At 36.8% G+C, this 20591-nt stretch overlaps 1 protein-coding gene across 1 annotated transcript in view; it reads right to left on the bottom strand.

Moving 5' to 3' along the window:
- The window catches only part of LUZP2 (leucine zipper protein 2), a 444380-nt gene that overhangs the window by 40796 nt on the left and 382993 nt on the right, over positions 1-20591 (bottom strand). Inside the window, exons 8-9 of the mRNA XM_082660248.1 lie at positions 11623-11697; positions 362-529 (exon numbers count right to left, since the gene is read on the bottom strand). Coding sequence (XP_082516374.1) covers positions 362-529; positions 11623-11697 — 243 coding nt within the window. The remainder of the gene's footprint in view (positions 1-361; positions 530-11622; positions 11698-20591) is intronic.

Raw genomic sequence — 20591 nt, 5'->3', positions numbered from 1 at the left:
TCTGAAAAACGTATCCACTTTTGTAAGGATTGTGGTTATACCTTAGGAGAAAGTATTTTCCATATTAGACCTCTGGTGTATACTGGAATGTAATACAAGATATTTTCTTTTAACTATTGTAAAATAATAATAATAATAATCCTGCCTAAGAAACAGCTGGCTTTCTACTAAAGAAAAGTTGTTTTCCAACATTCTCCAAGTGACTATGAAGACTTTACAAACTGGGTTACCATCTCCCATTTACTTCCTGATTTTTCAATGAATCTGATATCTTACTTGGATTCACTTTGATGATAATACAGAATGAAGTAAAGTGAGTACCTTACTCGATTTTACTTTTCAAAGCACAAATAAAGTGTACCTTGCTTCTTGTCCTTGCATCTGCAATCTTAGTGTCATTTGGCATGGATGGAATTGATATCCGAGTTGGACTAGGCTTGAAGAGATTCAAAGGGGGAGGAGGTTGATCATGGAAAACAGCTGAGAGGCAGAGTTGTACCGTCTCTTTCATTGCTTTCAGCTGCGACGCCTATGAAAACAAGAGAGATCACAACACAATGTTTTCATGTGGTTCTGGTCATCATTTACCTGATTAGATTCTCCCTTTCTTCCTAGCCTACACTTGTTCCCTACACAAACACGTATTAATTTTCAAACGCAATTGCCTAACATAAATTCCATTATGATGTGCCGTTTAATACACACTCAGTCTGTTTTTTAGGAGCTAATGTGTTTCATGATATATTTTGAACACTGGAATTCAGAGACATATCTTACATTTTCCCCTTGAATTGACATGATTTCAATCATGATACTTTGCTGGCAAGGAAATATACTCTAGGGTCACTTTAAAGTGGAACATGTCCTTCTTAGAAACCTGCCATCTTTCTATTAGCAACAACCTTTTTTATTACAAATCACTCCTCTTGTGATGTAGGCTTCTGTGTTTCTCAGATAGGCCTGTACCTCCACTCAATTTCTGATACAACTCTTATTTCCTCTGGGCCCTGTTAAGTGGTAGGAGTTATTTGGATGTGATTGTAAGTGACAATATCAACATTTTCTGTTAACATAGTATATCATAATATTCTAAGCACTTTCACAAAATATAACTTTATGCTTTCAAACATCTGTGAAACTGGCATTATTATTTCTCTTTCACTATAAAGGAAACTTTTCTTAATTTTTTAAAAAAATTTATATTGGAGTATAGTTGACTTACAATGTTTTAGTTTCAGGTGTACAGCAAAGTGATTCAGTTATACATATACATATATCCATTCTTTTTTAGATTCTTTCTCCATATAGGTCATTACAGAGTATTGAGTAGTGTTCCCTGTGCTATACAGGAGATCCTTGCTGATTGTCTACTTTATATACAGTAGTGTATATATGTTAATTCCAACTTCCTAATTTATCCCTTCCCCCACCTTTCCCCTTTGGTAACCATAAGTTTGTTTTCTAAGTTTGTGAGTCTGTTTTTATTTTGTAAATAAGTTCATTTTATCATTTTTTTAGATTTCACATATAAGTAATATCATATGGTATTTGTCTTTCTCTCTCTGATTTACTTCACTTAGCATGATAATCTCTAGGTCCATCCACGTTGCTGCAAATGGCATCATTTCATTCTTTTTTTGGCCGAGTAACATTTCATTGTATATATGTACCACATCTCTTTATCCATTCCTCTGTCAATGGACTTTTAGGTTGCTTCCATGTCTTGGCTATTGTAAATAGTGCTGCAATGAACACTGGGGTGCATGCAACTTTTCGAATTATGGTTTTCTCCAGATATATGCCCAGGAGTGGGATTGCAGGATATGGTAGTTCTATGTTTAGTTTTTAAAGGAACCTCCATACTGTTCTCCATAGTGTTTGTACCAATTTACATTCCCACCAACAGTGTAGGGGGGTTCCCTTTTCTCCACACCCTCTCCAGCATTTATTGCAGACTATTTTTTCTTTAGGTTTACATCCCAAGGCAGACAACCATCTCTAACGTCCATCTAACCCCCAAATCCCACTGCTAAAAATATTTTTAATTGTTAACAAGGTTTAAAAATGATACAAAATTGAGTAAAAATGACAGAGACATCCCCAGATGCAAAAATGAAGAGAGACATACAAACTTGGGAAAATCTCATGGTAACTCAGTGGTAACTGGGGACATGCATAGACTCTAGTAAGACAATAACACATAAACATCCACTTGAATATATGAAATATGGTCTTTGGGGTGAGAGAGATGAAGACAGAGATTAGGTGCTAAAGCCATATCCCTGGACAAACTGGCATATGTGGAGTTTACCCTTTCACTGTACCCATGGATCAATGAAGCAGCAAAGTCTGTTGTCTCTTCCTGTGAAAGTAATATACTCCCAACAAAACTACTGCCTTTTATATATGATATCAGGAATACACCTGCATATTGCATCCCATCCTATTTCTTGTCTCCTATAAAGCCCTTGTGGTCAATTTCTTGAGAGTAGTGACTATGACTTTGATCCTTACCAATGCCCACCTCTGTGTTTTCTACTCATGAGTGGTATAAAATTTATCCTTAAGATGAGATTGTCTATTGCTAGAATAGCAGTTAAAGAAATCTCTCTCTGGTCATATCAAGAGATTTTTTAAAAGGCAACAGTAAGAGCAGCACCTGGCAATATATAAGCAATAGGACAAACAAGTACCTCCTTCTCATTAATCTTGCCCTGTCAAGTTGTCCAAGACAAAATAAAAATCTGATAAGAACTAGAATGGAGGGGCTTTGTTAAGTGGACGAGAAGGAGCTAAGCTGAATGGTAACCTTATATTCAAAATGGTCCCTTTTATTTGCTTGCCTGAGTCGCTAGATTCTTGCCCTTTCCCCACTTAATTACTTTCTATGATTGATCCTGTTTGTTTCCTTCATACAATTTATCATTAATTTTAATTTATATGTATACACATATGTATAAGTTGCCTATTTTGTTCAGAACTGTATAGCTAACACATAACACAATCCCTGACACATTAGAAGGAACACACACAAAAAAGTTTTTTGAATAAATGACTTAGGTGAAAATGTTGTTTCTCTTTTGTCAGGGAAAGAAATTGACAGGCTATATCAGTAAAAAGAAATGAAGTAATGGCTCAGATTTCCCTTCCTATTGATTCTTTGTTATAATCTTGGGTGACCCTTCCCTTCTCTCACTACAGAATAAGAGATCATGGCACTGGGTACTGTGTCAGGAGTGAAATATTCCAGATGGCATTGAACAATTTAAATATATTTCGTTTTCTTATATTATCGTTAGACAATGGAAATAGAGCTAACGTGACGAGGTCAGGCAGGTCTTGGCCAGCACTCAAAGCTAATATGGCTTTGAAATGTAGCTTTTCAATGCTTAGATAATGCAGGAAGTAATGGTAGTTATTTTTCACTGCATTCTTATCATGGCTTCTCTTACAGTATATATGTAAAAGTTGGATCTATAACAGTCACAAAGTATATGTTGACATAATATACAAATTCCTGAGTAATGGCTGAACTTGGATGCCGAAAATAAATAATGAACAGCATCAAGCTAATAGTTCATTTTCAGTAAATATTGTTTAGGCAAGACAAATTTTCCAATGGAACAGTCAATGGGATAGGCATATATGCTACAATTTTAATCATCTGAACTTGGTGCAATCATCTCTTCTGCTCCTACAGGTCTCCTGACATTCTCAGGGTCACTGCAGTGTAGTAAGTTATCTTTGCTCTTATGTTTCAACCTATTATTAATCTCTTAGCTTTTGATTTCATTTCTTTTTTTTGGATCACAAGCCTATGACTTGGCCTCCTATATTAGATTCTGGCTCCTCTCCTTCATTATACTGTAGATTTTTCCTACTAGAGACCACAGGTTTCTGTGAGCAATGCTGTCCCAGTTTGGTCATCTTTCTACCAAAAAAAAAAAAAAGTCCATGTCTTTCTAGTTAGTCCCTCCAATTTAATAGAGCCTGTTCCTGACACTACTCAGGTTTGGCTTGACCCATCCCATGAGCAGGACCCAGATAACGATTTTTCCACCAAAATGGCCATTACATTTTAATTTGTATTGCTAGCTGTAGTCTGTTTTAAAATTGCAGGTAAGGTCACTGTTCACTTTGAAGTTCACCGGAACAAGATGTCACCTAATGAAATACAATGTAAACCATATAAAGTATACTTTGCTCTAGATCTTACAACCTATTCCCTCTTAAGATCAGCCTTACTTTTGCCCTTGATCTTCTCCCCACACCAAAACACTTTTCCCACTTCCTTTGCCGCATGTTAGTAAAATGCAAAGTCTTTATGAAGATCCTGCTTGTCACAATGTCCTTTATTTATAGCCCACTGAACATTCCAAGTTCATTCCCATCTTAGGGCCTTTACCCTTGCGGTTTCTTCTGCCTGCAGAACCCACTTTCCAAACATCTACATAGGAAATTTCCACTTGAAATATATGTTTCAGCTCACATATTATCTTCTTCAAAGTCTCTATCACATTTCTTAAATTATGTCCTATGAAGCCCTTGTCATAAATGCATATCATCTTATCGTTATATCTATTTCTGTTACCATGTAATTTCTTTGAGGGATGGTATTTTAAAAAAAAATTATTTTATATTGGAGTATAGTTGATTTACAATATTGTGTTAGTTTCATGTGTACTGCAAAGTGATTCAGTTAGATATATACATGTATCTATTCTTTATCAAATTCTTTTTCCATTTAGGTTATTACACAATATTGAGCAGCATTCCCTGTGCTACACAGTAGGGCCGGTATTTTTTTGGAGAATCACTGGTTTCTAACTCAACAGATATTTGTTAAATGAATAAATAAAGCAAACCCTCCAGAGGATATGTTTTATGTGAGAAAATAATGAAATATTTCTCATTTTATCCTGTATATTATATAACACAAAAAAGTATTATTTTAGACATTAAAATACTACTGCTTATCTGTATAATATGTAAAGCTTATAACAAATTTTTGTTTATATATATGATCTTGAGATGGTGGGAGATTTAGAAGGCAATTTTGTGTGTGTGTCTGTATGTGAGTACTTTTCTCAGAAAAATGCATTTTGGGGGGAACAAGAAGATATATATTGCAAAGACAACAGTGTCCCTAATTTCTCACCTCCTGACAAATAAAAGTTCACAAGGTAATATTCACGTCTACCTTCATTTATTTACATGAAGATGTGACGTCCTCAGAGAGATCTGGGTGCATCAATGACAGCTGGCTTTGGAAAGATCGTGAAGGACTGTGAATCCAAAGCTTTTCCCCTTATCTTTATTTCACCATGAAATTAGCTCTATGAATCCTATAAAGTCATTCAGCAGTTTTATTTTTTCTGCTTTAGGTGATCTCTATGTCCCTTGTATGTAGGATGAATAAATAGCATGTGTGTTAACTTATGAAGTTATATTACCTTCATTTATCTATTCAATCAGTAACTATTTATTATGCTCTTGCTGTGTGCCAGACACACTGTGGCAAGAACAGTTCTTGTTCTTTTACTACTTCGTCCTGGGAGTCTGTGCAGATCAGTGCAAGTCAGTCTGTGCAGACTAACTTGTGTCATCTGTAATACAATGTAATAATGCATGCTGTCCTGGGTGAAATTTTGTGAGGGTCATATGCAATAGAAACTTTTAACATAAGAATTTGAGAGATAGTTTCCAAACCATAAAGTTGTTTTTACATTCCAGTAGCTGAAGCTAACTATAATTCATAAGATATTGACAAATAAATAATTGATTGTTTGGAAAACCAAGATTGATTCTTAGATCTTGAGATTATTATTGCTTTTATTGGGAGAGTAAACTGAGACTTCTTTCACGAGAAATATGAAATGAGAACCAAGTTAGAGTGTGAAGATATAGTTTTCATAATATTTATTAAGTACTTAAGGCTATTTGAAGCCCAGATATAACATTCTTTGGAGCTAGACACCTGAAGAGAATTAAAAAGTCTCATAAAAAAGTGATGGGGCGAGGTGAAGAGCAATTTCATTAGGCTGTAGTTTTTATCGATTTTGAAGTGAGCTAGCGTTTCTACCTGACTTTATGATTGTAGTTTACGAGCCTCAAACATACCTTACGTGAGATTTGTTGAAATCAACCTCCAGTCATATGCAATGCTTTTATAGTTCACTGTAGCAAAAGGAGTGACAAGATCCTGAAGGTTAAAGAGAAAAATTATCACAGAGAGGCAGTCTCTCTATGATCTCATTCACTAATAATAATAATTACTATGCTTCCTGAGTGTTTTTCATGTGCCAAGAATTCCCAGTACTTTACTTTTTTTGATGAATATCATTTTCTCATCACCCTTATGAAGTGAATTTTTATTATTGTTCCATTTTACAGTGAAGTATAAAGAGTTTGAGCAATTTGAATATGGTCATTCAGTGACAGAGTTATGATCTGAACAGACAGACTGACTGCGGGGACCTTTATTTAAACACTACAACATATAATCTCTCATCCTGAATCCAGTCTGGCATTGTGAGGGCTAAGCACATAGTGCTCTTGGTAGAAGTGGGGAGGAAGAAGGCATAGGATGGATAAGACAAAGGAGAAAAAACTATATTATCTTCAAGTTCTGTGACTCAGGACAAACTACAATTTGCCCATGAAACGTCATGTGACAAAACCGGTTTTTATAACTCGCATGTACTTAAAATACACATATTCACTTTTTGTGTTTCTCTGAACTCCTGGTTCAATGTATAATTATTTCCTAATTTTTGGTGCCCAACAAAATTGTGAGAGATGTGGGACCCAAGATTGTGTATCGTAAGTGTTTTCTGTTTCTCATAGCACCTGGCACACAGTGGTCACACAAACAGCATTTCAAACCCATATAGTCATTCACTGACTAAATGGATTATCTGAAGTTAAGTAAGGGAAAAAAATTAATGTAAGGAAGAACATTCCAACAGTCATAGTTGTCAAAAACTCAGAGTGGGAGGGCCTGCCTCAGAATCTTGGAAATTCAACGTCTTTCTAGAACTTAAAACAGGGATAGCAAAGAAAGGAAAAATAAAAACATGATCTAATTGAACTTCAGGATTATACGTACCTCTGATTGTCTGATTCTACCTGCCAATTCTATAAAGAGTCGTTTCCTTTTTAAAAACTAATTGGTATAAACTACTTTTATAAATGAAAGAAATCTCATAAAGTGGAATCTTGGTAAGATGAATTATATTTGACCTAGTCTAGAAAAAAGCAGGCAGGTTTCCCTAAAATTCTTAAATATTATATTAATTACTTGGATAAATATAAAATGAGACAATCACAAAGGAGTGAAGTTGTTAAGATATCTTATTCATTCAAAAGCCATATTTATCCCAAAGATGTAAACCTTAAGAAGGAAAATATTTATAATTCACAAAATGTGCTTACAGTTCCCCTACTGCAACACTTTCTAGACATCCTGCTTGAAATGTTAGTTATGCTAGCTATGAAGAGGTTTCGGCCGCATATAAATAAAGAAAATGCCTATGTGAGATCCAAGTCTTAAGGAAGTTGTGGTCTTTCACAACCACTGCACAGTGAGAAGGAGGCAAACGAGACCTCCAAAATTAATCCACCTTAAATGTTCCATCTCTTCTATTCTGTAGGTTCTAACTGGTGATTAGAAGGCAACCTCCTTTCTTTACAAAGTTGCTAAATGTATACAGATATTATTGCAAAATAAGTTATGAATGTAATCATCTTACTTGCTTATTATTCCAAATAAAATGTTTGCTAAGTTTTGATCACAAAAATGGAAAGCCCTTGACAGCAGACAGAACCTTTCATTTTTTAAAACTGCTTATTTTGAAAAATATAGGGGCATACAGAGAAAGACATAACGAACATCAGGTAAACAGCAACCTGAATTAAATGTTAAAAAGCATCATTTTAATTATATAATATGTTATATATAATACTTACATAATTATATTAAATACATTTATATGATAATGTATGCATATGGATATTTTAATATGCATGTACACATTTATTACATGTAACTAATGTATATATACAAAACATATGCAATATAATGTATGTATATAACGCATGAAATATACATATGCATATGTGTAAATTAAAGACTGTGTCTATACAGCTTTAAAAGGATAGAACATTTGAGAAACAGTAGATGTATCTGTAAGCATCCTTAGTGTCGTTTCACTCCATCTTTCCCCAAAGGCGATTGCGTCCATAAATTTGATATGAGTATCTTTCTACTCTATTTATGATATGTAATCAAAACAAAATATGTTTCATGTATTTGAACAATTGTTAAATACTGTACATAATAATTCTGACATTTTTCATTCCACAGTGTATGTTATAGATATATCAATATTGATACAGGTATCTTTATATTTATCAATATTAAATTTTGATTACATTTGAAAATGAGTATAGTAAATATATGGATTATATATATTAATTTTAACAGCAAATATTTAAATTATTTCCTTTTATTATTAATACAAACACTGCTGTATTTAATGTCCTTATGCACGTTTCCAGGTACATATGGATAAGTGAAAATTCTAAGGTACACACTTTTTTTTTTTTTTTTTTTTTTTTGCGGTACGCGGGCCTCTCACTGTTGTGGCCTCTCCCGTTGCAGAGCACAGGCTCTGGACATGCAGGCTCAGCGGCCATGGCTCACGGGCCCAGCCGCTACACGGCATGTGGGATCTTCCCGGACCGGGGCACGAACCCGCGTCCCCTGCATCGGCAGGCGGACTCGCTACCAGTGCGCCACCACGGAAGCCCCTAAGGTACACACTTTTAAAAACTGATTTTAATAATTACTCCCATTACTAATGTATCAGAATTTGGTATCACCAGACTTTAAAATTTTTATCAATTTGATAATGTTGAGATGCTATCTCATTGTTTTTATTCTCGTTTCCACTTTTCTGGTGAGGTTAAGTATTTTCTTTAAATAAACTATTGAAATATAGCAGATAATGAAAAAAATATATGGGTCTTAAGTGTACTTTTAAAAATTTATGTACATTTTAAAGAAATATTGCTGTATGCATACTGATTTAGGATTGCAATGTTCTTCTCCTGGACTGATCCATATGAGACTCTCTTCTTATCACTAAAAAGCCTTTACTTCAAGTCTACTTTTAATGATGTTCATGTTGATACACAAGCTTTCTTTGTATTACTGTATACAGAGTTCATCTTTTTTTCCCTATTCTCCTACTTATAGATCTTTTGTTTCTTTATATTTAAAGGTGTCTTTTGTATAAATCATAAAGTTTTTGTTTAATGTAGCCTTATAATTTTAGCCTTGTACTTGGAATATGTTAACCACTTAAAAATTTAATTACTAACATACTTAAGTTGATATCTACCATTTTACTATTCACTTTCTATTTTAGCTCATCTTTTTATATCCAACAATTTGACTATGAAGTGCGTTATCTTTGTGTTTAATCTGACCGTGCATTATTTATATTTTTGAATCTGTGGTTGATATCTTTCAAAGTTATTGAAAATATTTAGCCATTATGTCTGAATATTGCTCTGTTTGTCACTTCTTCTGGCACAACAATTATATAATTTAGAAATTTTGAAATTGTCTTATACATTTCTTATACTTTTTCTGCTTACTTTCCATTTATTTGTACTTTCTATACATTAGTATAGGTATTTGATATTAATTTTCCTTTCATTTCACTAGTTTTCAGTTCTACTATGTCCAATCATCCATTCTGCTATTAAATACATGAGTTAAATTCTTAATTACATGAATTATACTATTCTAATTCTAGAATAGCTAGTTGATTTTTTTATAGATTCCAAGTCTAGTGAAAAGTTTTGTCTTTTTACCTGTTTTATATTTCTTCTATTGTAATATACGTAATGCTATATACATGCCCATAGAAATATTATGCATATATATGTATATATGTATATAATAGTTGTTAAATTTTTGAGTACTTATTTTCTTATTCCAATATCTGAATCAGTTCCAGGTGTACATCTCTTGTCTTCTTTATTTATATTGGCCAGATTGTATTCTCTCTTTACATGTCTAGAATTTTTTTTTTTTTTTTCGGTACGCGGGCCTCTCACTGTTGTGGCCTCTCCCGTTGCGGAGCACAGGCTCCTGACGCGCAGGCTCAGCAGCCATGGCTCACGGGCCCAGCCGCTCCGTGGCATGTGGGATCTTCCCGGACCGGGGCACAAACCCGTGTCCCCTGCATCGGCAGGTGGACTCTCAACCACTGCGCCACCAGGGAAGCCCTAGAAATATTTTTATTACATGCCAAATATTGTGTATAAATGAACCAAAAATTCTCCAGATGATATATAGAGAAGGTTTATTTTTCCATTGTTAGACCGAATGATGGCTAACTCCAATCTAATCAAGAATTAATCTCAGGCAGGGGATGCATTGAATGTTTGTTAAAATGCAGATTACTCTTGGATTGGCCCTGTTGCTACATCATAGACTTTTCATGTTTCTGACTGAGAGCAATGTGGGTGTTTTTTGTCTTCTCAAGTCTGAAATACTATGATTTCATTTTCAGATTTAGAGTTTTTTATATTAATATTTTCTAGATATATGTTCTAGGAATTAGAGAAAACTACATTGGATTCAGTAAATGGGTTGCTGAGTGAACAAAGAAATAATTTTAAAATCATTTTACCCTTTTGTTCTGAGTGAACTAAAGAAAAAAGGAATATTTACTTCCCACAATTTTATATAGTTGATTTAAAAATGAAAGGAGGCATTAAGAAATTTTGCCAAATACTGTAACTATAAAGAAGCAGAACCATAATTCTAAATTTTAGGACTAATTCCTTCCTCCATATTATATTTCCCTTTCCAAATACCAACTCCTTATTCTCCATGCATGTCTCATATGAAGAGTATTGATAGGCAAAGGTAGGCATCAGATGGGAGTTGTGGTTTATTCTGAGCATGTACAACTGTAACACAATGAGGCATTAACAAAAATAAAATGAAGTAGATGAAATGAGGTAAAAAGAGGCAAAGAAAACCTTTTGGAATTAATGTTGATGATAGTACAACTTTGTGAACTTTAAAAGTGTGACTTCTATGGCATGTGAATTTTATTTCAATAAGGCTGTTATAAAGATGGAATGTCAGCCACTCTTGCATTATCTTTGTATAAACAGAGTTGCTTAAGAGAGCTACTTTCTTCTTTTAATGCCTCTTCCTCCAGGACTTTAAGATTTCCAAAATAAAAAGTGTCAATGACTACTTCCATTTGCTTTACAACTCATTCATACAAAGTTAATACATGACATCTTTGTTGATGCTTTAAAGTATGTTTATTCACTGTATTACAGAGCAAGTGTACCAGTAAAGTGAAAAATAAAGCCATGCAATCACAGAGCCTCAACCTTGAGTAGATTTACTATAGCAGCAAAAACAAGAAAAGAATTGGGTTCCAAAGAAAGTATCAAACACTCATGAATTCTATCACCATATTACATGCACAGCATCTGGAATTGCATTGATAAATCAAGAGCAGCAATGAGTACACCTAGCTTCATCTTCTGCAACCAAAGTCTGATGGCTCATGGACGTCAACTTACCCGGTCAAGAGCTGCTTTCTCCAGTTCATTTTTCGCCACAGCTAATTTTCGTTCCAGATCAGTAAGCTGTTGCGCCTGTAAAATGAAAGAGAGGTACATCTTTTTAGTAAATTCTATAACCTTTCCCCTCCACTTTAAGTATCTGTCATTCATTGCCAAAGAATTAGAAAAACAAAGACACAAAAACCTTGTGAAATTCATTTAGAATGCAAGTTAAAAATACTCTATTACATGGTCATTTGGTTAAGCTGCAGAAAATGTTGTTCTGGATGAATATACACTAAATGTTTCACTGGGTCAAAATGTCTAGTTGCAAAGTTCCAGCTCATGTCCCAGAAAATATTTGTGGTATAAATCCATCAGTCATGTTTCTAGTTGCTATGGACTAAATTTTGTCCCCCCCTAAAACTCATATGTTGAAGCTCTACACTCCTCCCACACACCATGTAACTGTGTTTGGGGATAAGGCCTTTAGGGAGGTAATTAAGGTTAAATGAGGTCATAAAGGTGAGGCCCTGATCCCACAGAATTGGTGTCCTTATAAGAAGAGGAAGAGACACCTCTCTCCACCTTCACACAGAGGGAAGATACAGTGAGAAGGCACCATCTGCAAGCCAGAAAGAGCTCTCATTAGAAAATGAATCTGCCAGCACCTTGATCCCAGAACCATGAGAAAACAGATTCTGTTTTTTAAGCCACCCATTCTGTTGTATTTTGTTAAGGCACCCTGAGAAGCCCAATACAATAGTATTCACTCTTTTTCTATTTTTATTTTTAAACCAGTATAACTATCCCACCGTATCTCTGTATCTTTGCAAATGTCACAACTGTACTGCTAAAAGAAAAGAGCCTCAGATTTGGAAGATGTGTTTTAAAGTCCTGCCTCCACCAATGCCTAGCTACTGTATATACTATAGTTATATACTGACAAAGAGATGCTCTGCAGGCTCACACAGGATCTGCAGAAGGGCCAGCCTCCCCTCATGCCTCAGAGCCTCGCTACACCTCTGGCTTTTGTCAGTCTCCTACATTTAGCCAACGAAAAGAATTTAAGTCTGGAAGGAACAGAGGGTCGTTCTGATGGTCTTATGAGGCAAGGGGATTGAGTTCGCCTTCGCCTGGGAGAAGTCAGCAGAGGGGCTCATCACTTCTGCAGTGACCAGGACGTCCCCATTCTGGATCTCCATCCTGGGTGTTACAATGCTGTGGGCTTGTAGCAAGGCTGTAGCCAACCACCAAAGTGCCTACTTGTCTTTTGCTCTTCCCTTCTCTCCCTCACGGTCTAGAAAATAGCGCCCTGCACCATTGTCCTTGAATAACCTTTTTTTTTTTCCTTTCCTTATGGTAAGCACCTAGGCAGGAGGAGAAGGTGAGGATATTTTTCTTGATTATGAAAACCTATATCCATTCTTTGTGTCCATGCATAGTTTCCATCCCCTAAATCGATCTGTGCTACTTTCCACACTTGACTCTTGTGGACAATAATTTTCCAGTAGGCAATTGTTGCCCTTAAACAGTAACCTAATCATGTACATGAAATATATATGTGCACTTCTAAATATACAATAATGTTTGAAAATAAAATCATTGTGAATGAGGGAGAGAGAGAGAGAGGACTGATGAAGAGGGTTGTTTGCAATTTGAGGGCACCTCCAAGTGAGTGGACTCTCATAAGCTCTGAACCGTGGGCCCCCCTTGGCCTGTCTGTCTCTGTCTTTCTGGCCACCTGCCCGCACATCAGGAGGGCTTCAGGACCATAGGCCTCAGTCTTGCATTCCTGGCCCAGGCTTGGGCCACTCTGCTGGCCCTGCATTGCGGCTGCCCTGGGTCCAGCTGCATTCCTCAACCTCGGAGCACTCTACTTCCCCTGTGACAATCCCTGCTACCGCAGGCCCTGCCAGAGCCAGCTTCTGTCCACAGGACTGAGGCCCAAAAGAAGGAAGAAGAGTGGTCCTTCTGTCTGTCCCCAGCCTCTAGGCCTAGGACAGGAGTTAGGGAAGACAGGGAGGGGCAGCGCGTGGGCCTTAGTGGGATAGTGGCCATCCCCACAGCCCTGGTGGCTGTAGGCAAGTTCCTGGGAACTCCTGTGGGAAGAGGGCAAGAGTGTCAGCATGAGCCTCAGTGCCAATCAACATTCTCAGTCACCAGCTGGAAGGGCGTTAGTGCTGCCCCGAAATCGCCTATGTCTTGAACACCTTTCTACCCCCACAAAGCATGTCATGATATCTTCATCTTCAGGGTCCTTTAGGTGGGCAGCCTCTCTCCTCAAGATGCTGTCATTCATTATCTGCAGTCCAGAGCGGGGGGTCCACATAGTTACAAGTCCTCCTGCCTCCATCCCTCTCCCTCCTTGTGTGGGTTTCAGCCTAAATCCTGTCATCCACACCAAGGGACTCCCACAAAACGATGACTTCAGGGTGTGCAGCCATCCAGGAAGCCTGTATCAGGACAGGTAGAATGAATTCCAACAGAAATAGCGTATATGCCTTTGAAAGCTCATTGCCATTAGTTCCCAGGATTTCAAGTATTTACCGCTTCTAAGAACTCATTGAACTTGGTAAAATCTAGCCAAGAGATCTTGGGATACAAAAGGTTACAAAAACAGTAAGAAAAGTAACCACAGGAATTGCAGATTTGGACTCATATTATCATACTTCAGTCTTAGTTTTGAAAGGATCAGTTACTGGATTAAATCATATATCGGGGCTTCCCTGGTGGCTTAGTGGTTGAGAGTCCGCCTGCCGATGCAGGGGACACGGGTTTGTGCCCCGGTCCGAGAAGATCCCACATGCCGTGGAGCGGCTGGGCCCATGAGCCATGGCCGCTGAGCCTGCGCGTCCGGAGCCTGTGCTCCACAACGGGAGAGGCCACAACAGTGACAGGCCCGCATACCACAAAAAAAAAGAAATGTAAACATTCCAGTCCCATTCCAGAGCTAATAAATCAGAAGCTACATTAAAAAAAATCATATATCGTATTTATAAAATTATAGAAAATAAAAACAGGTCTGTGGGTTTTAAAGCATGAGAAAACCTATGAAAGACAGGAGGGTTTACTGGATTGTGAATTTTGTCTGTTTTAAGTCATTTATGTGCTTTGTCAATTTAATTCACATGAAAAAAAGGATAGGGTTATTTCAGGGGAGGTAGTCGTGAATCTAGAGTAGCTTTCACTTACATCCAATCTTTGAATAAGTATCTATAAAGTGATTAGTTTTGTTCAGACTAAGAAGGAAACATCATCTGTGTACATAGGTTGAAAATACACACAAGGCAGCAAGCACGTAAAGTGAAAATCTCAATATGAGACTCTAACTGCTAAGCTGAGAGTGTGTTAAGCTGCAATAGAGAACACAGGGGGCCTGAGAAGTCAGAGTATTCTTCCTAATAAGAATAACACCAAAAAACCCTAACATTTAATCTTTATGTAAGTATATTTTCTCATTTGAGATTGATAACATGAGAGGCTAGAGTCCATATGATAATTTTTAATTTACTCAAAAAATTGTGAAGCTCCACAGCTCCAAGTTTTTATAGACCACAAAACACTGGAGCCTGGCTCGGCTCTGCCGTCCGGTCTATCAATTCTGGAGCTGTTCCTTGCTGTTTTTCTCGAGGATCCACCTTAAATTGGGCTAGATTATGAAGGATGAAATCAATGCTGTATTTAATGCAAAAACTGTCTTTTTTTCCTAAGCAACCTAAATGTATAGTCGTAGCATGAAGCAAACAGAAAGGACATAATGTAGACAGTTAAATTTTATCTGAAATTTTAATGAACCATTTTACAAAATTTTGGCAAATGCATACATCTGCAAGGTTCTAATTCATTATTTATACATTAGGTGTGTAATTCAATATTTCTGAAAACTCACTGGGACAAGGATTATCTTAATCCTTTTCTACTTCCCCTCTAGGTGAGAATATCCAGGTATCTTCTTTCTAATTTTCTGGTGAATTTCCCTGAGATTTGTAGCATATGAAAACATTTATACCTAAAAAGGACCTGAAATGAGTTTAACACTAAATGTATTAGAATATCAAACATAAATTAAACACATGAGATCTACGGAAAGCATATATGTCTTGTGAATGGGATGTGAAAGTAGATTATGGGTAGCGACAGAAGAAGGAGGCACTGATGATGAGGCCATGAAGTTCTATCCATTTGTTTTGACTGTGCTGCAAATTTGTTCCAAGACTTCCGGCAGCCAGGTATTAAAAAAAAAAAAAAAAAAAAAAAAAAGTTGGCTCCAAAACTATCATCACCAAAGAGAGTAAACATACCAGAGACACACATGCGGCAGGGTTTTTCCAAGCAACAGGTTCTAATATAAAATTATAACAAAAAGGTTTTATAATTCAACTCGGAGAATCAATTTGTTTTTCAGGAGCCAAGAAAATGTGGCACAAAATCACAGTTCATTTTAAACTAAGTATAACACCTAGGCTACATTGATGTGTGTGCGTGTGTGTGTTTTTCCACCGAGACACAGAAAGCAGTAGGAGCAAGTCAAAATATTGGCTTTCCCAGAAAGAGAAAGACAAATGCCACATGATATCACTTATGTATGAGTCTAAAACATGACCCAGATGAACTTATCTACGAAACAGAAACAGACTCCATGACATAGAAAACAGATTTGTGGTTGCCAAGGGGGAAGGTGGATTGGGGGAGGGACGGATTGGGAATTTAGGGTTAGCAGATGTAAATTATTACATAGAGAATAGATAAACAATAAGGTCCTACTGTATAGCACAGGGAACTATAGTCAGTATCCTGTGATAAACCATAATGGAAAAGAATATGAAAAATAACATATATATATGTGTGTATTACTGAATCACTTTGCTGTACAGCAGAAATTAACAAGACATTATAAATGAACTATACTTGAATAAAATAAATTTAAAAAAAGAAAAAATATATTGACTTTCCTCTAAAGATATGCACAATAATTCTTCTCTTTCTCACATACTCTATAAGAGTGATTGAAATACAATTGGCTGATAAATAGCTTAGATGCCAAGATAAAGAAATTAAACCTTTTTTTTTTTTTTTTTTGTCACCATGGAGTCTTATCAGTTAGCAATGCCGTAGACATAATGAGTCAACATTTAAAGAAATTAAATCCCTGACTATATTGGGTTAAATTGAGAAGAGATGAGGGACAGTACAGACTTCTGAATGCTAATTAAGGTCTCAGCTCTTTAATCTTCTGATAAAACATAGGAAGAAGCACCACAGGGGTATCAGCATAATGATGTCTAGCCACACTCGTCTCTGGCATGGGCTTCTTGCTTGGAAAGACTAACCTGGACATGGTCCCAGCTAGGGCCAGATCAGGGAAGCGTTTATACAGACTCTGAATACGGAATTCAGAACAGAGCCATCTCCTAGTGTTTTAGCCACTACAGAGTTATAATAAGCAATCTTACAAGACTGCTGTGACTCATTTGTTGAGGATATAACTCAGTAGAGAACTAGATTGGGAGGGGGGGTCACTGAGGGGCCTAGAAGTAACAGCCAACATTACAATAAGCTTTTAGGTGGCATCAGCAAAACAAGGTCAGAAATCTTTAAAGTTTTCTAACAATATGTTTGCTACTTTGTTATTAATAAGATGATACTTGCTGTACATTTTGGTACCAATAAGAACCCTCAATCAGGCTTGTTGAAGCAAATTTTGCAGAAATAGGGATAGTGAGTACAAGTTCCATTGGAGTGTGGGAAGAAAACGTTAGAAATTCTAAATTTTAATTTAGATTTAAAAAATGTAAAATAGGTAGCATTATAAAATACTCTGTAGTCTACATTTTTATTCTAAAATATTCCGTGGTTGTTCTAATATAAAAATATTAGAACTTATTTTTACGTATTTTCTGTTTCACCACTGCTTTCCTTTCATTTTGTTTATGTTTATAATGTACATAATACAGAAGTAAAATAATAAGATGATAATAAAAGATAACAACAGCCTAAACTTGTGAGAGAGATATATATTCCTCATAACAACTCTATTTGGTACATAGTATGTCTTTCATCCTTTTTAAATGAGGAAGCTGAGACACAGATTTATTAAATATCTTGCTCAAGGTCACACAGCTGGGGAATGACGGATCTGGAACTCAAACCTAGGCAGTTTGGATCCAAAGCTGGTCCTCCTAACCACTAAAGATGTGAGTGTATATAATTTATAACCAATACATATATCAGATTATATGTGTTTAAAGTTTATTAATATGCTTTATGGTTAGAAATGTTTGGAGACCACTTAGAAGACTGGTGGAATTTTGTGTGTTTAAGATTATTCATCCAACGAGGATAATAAATTCATAACAGAGATGTTTTCAAATACTCAGTAGGGTGTACTAGGTATTTGGTGAAAGGATAATAAAAGGATTGCTTTTTTGAAATGCATGATTCAATGCATCTGTTAGTATTTATGAAGCACACGCTCCCTGATTGGCAGCACTAACCTAGAAGCTGTGGATAATATTCGAGAGATATAACACAGAACAAAACACCACCACCGTCATCTCTACGTTACACTTTACCACTCAGTAAAGGAGGCAGAAAGTCAAAAACTCCTGCCTGCTTCTACTCACTCCCATAAAAGTATAAAGTTTAGCACCAAGATTATATTAGGCCGTCGGATTGTTTGATGCAGCACCTGTTCATTTCAACATTAATAACTTGGTTATAATTCTGAGACACTTGGAATTGAATGACTAATATATGTAAAAGGAACAAAGATCTCAAATTGCACAGGAATAGTTTACATAACGTCTGGTTATAAGTGCTATTAAAAGTCAGTGCTAGGGCTTCCCTGGTGGCGCAGTGGTTAAGAGTCCACCTGCTGATGCTGGGGACACGGGTTCGTGCCCCGGTCCAGGAAGATCCCACATGCCGTGGAGCAGCTGGGCCCGTGAGCCATGGCCGCTGAGCCTGCGCGTTCGGAGCCTGTGCTCCGCAACAGGAGAGGCCACACAGTGAGAGGCCCGCGTACCGCAATAAAAAAAAAAAAAAAAAAAGTCAATGCTAATATGTAAAAATTATAAAGTTCAGCAAGGCTTTTCGTTGGGAAATAAGAGCAGATACACATAATTTTTCTCAAAGTTAAATTCTTATAAATATCTTATTGCCATTATGTGTACATGCATTGTAGTGATTATGGTCACTAAAGAAAACTTATCGTGAATAAGTTTTTATTATGTTCTCGATATCGATTCCCTTTCTCCCCTCAAAAATGCCTAGACTTTGGAGGTGACTGCTTCACACTCTTTCTCAGCCATATTATTTTAGGAGAAAATATCTCAACACTCAGTTCCAGAGATGAGGATGCAATTTCTTAAAGCAATTACTCTATATCAACTTCCTAGTCAAACAATTGTATTGGGTTTGGACATCTAATTAATGTCAGGCCAGAGACAAGAAGATATTTACTGGTGGCTTCTGCAGTGAAAGATGCCTCTCTTCATCTGAGTGAATAAGAAGTATATTCTCTTTTTCTTGGTAGTACAGTATGAGGATGTTTAAGTCTAAGCTCTAATAGGCATTATTTATAAAATAAAAGAGGACAACATGAGGTTAAACTTGTCCTGTAGACGAAAGCAAAGCATATAAAATAGACAGGATAGGATCTGGTGACTTAGAAAACTTCACAGTCAAACCACATCTGAAGTCAAATGAATTTGTATTTTTGGTTATTTGTATTTTTGGTTATTGTGAGTAAATAAAATTCATTTTTATTAATTAAATTATTGTTAGATATTTATATTTTTGTTATTTAAGAATAAAAAGATTAAAGATTCTTGACATGACACAGTAACTGGTTTTGGACTAGTCCTCCTCTCATAAACAATTATGAGCTAATCATACCCAGCTGTGAACCTTGAAATAGTGGAACCTCACTAGGTAAGACTCATGACTACTCCAGCTTTCTACTTGAGGACAATTTCCTGACCTGAGTGCAAAGGGCTGTGGTCCAAGCAGATCACTGTAGTTGGACTGAACTGTGGAGGCAGAGATCAGAGTTTGGGGCAGATTAAATGGCTGGAGTATATGGGGCAGAGCAGCAGAGAAAAGTGAGGTGAGCAGGGCAGGGCCTCCAAAAGTCCGGTTGTTGGGAGATGTTCCTGCAAGTCCTTGGCTGAGAGTTGGACTGCACATACACAGAGCAATACATGACACAAGGCTAATCACAAAGAAACTGTTGTATGACTCACAGCAGAACAGAAACCCTAGAGGTTGAGCACTGCAAAAGGATGCCAGCATTCCACATTCATAAACGTTATCAACACCACAGGCATCAAAGCGACAGCCTTTAGGTTAACAGCCTTGCACAGGAGCAGTGGTTGGCAAACTACAGCCCAAATTCCAAATCTGGCTTACTGCCTTTTTTTTTTTTTTTTAACATGTGCATGTTTTTTTTTTTAATTAATTAATTAATTATTTTTTTTGGCTGGGTTGGGTCTTCGTTGCTGCACGAGGGCTTTCTCTAGTTGCAGCGAGCGGGGCTACTCTTTGTTGTGGTGCACGGGCTTCTCATTGAGGTGGCTTCTCTTGTTGCGGAGCACGGGCTCTAGGCATGCGGGCTTCAGTAGTTGTGGCATGCAGGCTCAGTAGTTGTGGCTTGCAGGCTCTAGAGCACAGGCTCAGTAGTTGTGGCGCACGGGCTTAGTTGCTCTGCAGCATGTGGGGTCTTCCCGGACCAGGACTTGAGCCTGTGTCCCCTGCATTGGCAGGCAGATTCTTAACCACTAGGCCACCAGGGAAGTCCCTGCCTGTTTTCATAAATAGAATTTTATTGGAACACAGCCACCTTTATTTATTTATGTATTGTCTAGTTGTTTTTGTGCTACCATGGTGGAATTGAGTAGTTGAGATAGAGACCATATAAGTTTGCAAAGACTAAAATATTTACTGTGTGATAATTTACAGAAAAAGTTTGCTGCGTCTTGCCCTAG

This window comes from Grampus griseus (genome assembly GCF_964374135.1).
Source record: "Grampus griseus genome assembly, chromosome: 8".
In the NCBI taxonomy this organism is placed as follows: domain Eukaryota; kingdom Metazoa; phylum Chordata; class Mammalia; order Artiodactyla; family Delphinidae; genus Grampus; species Grampus griseus.
Note: the sequence above shows the minus strand (reverse complement) of the source record. Positions and strands in the feature narration are given on the sequence as shown.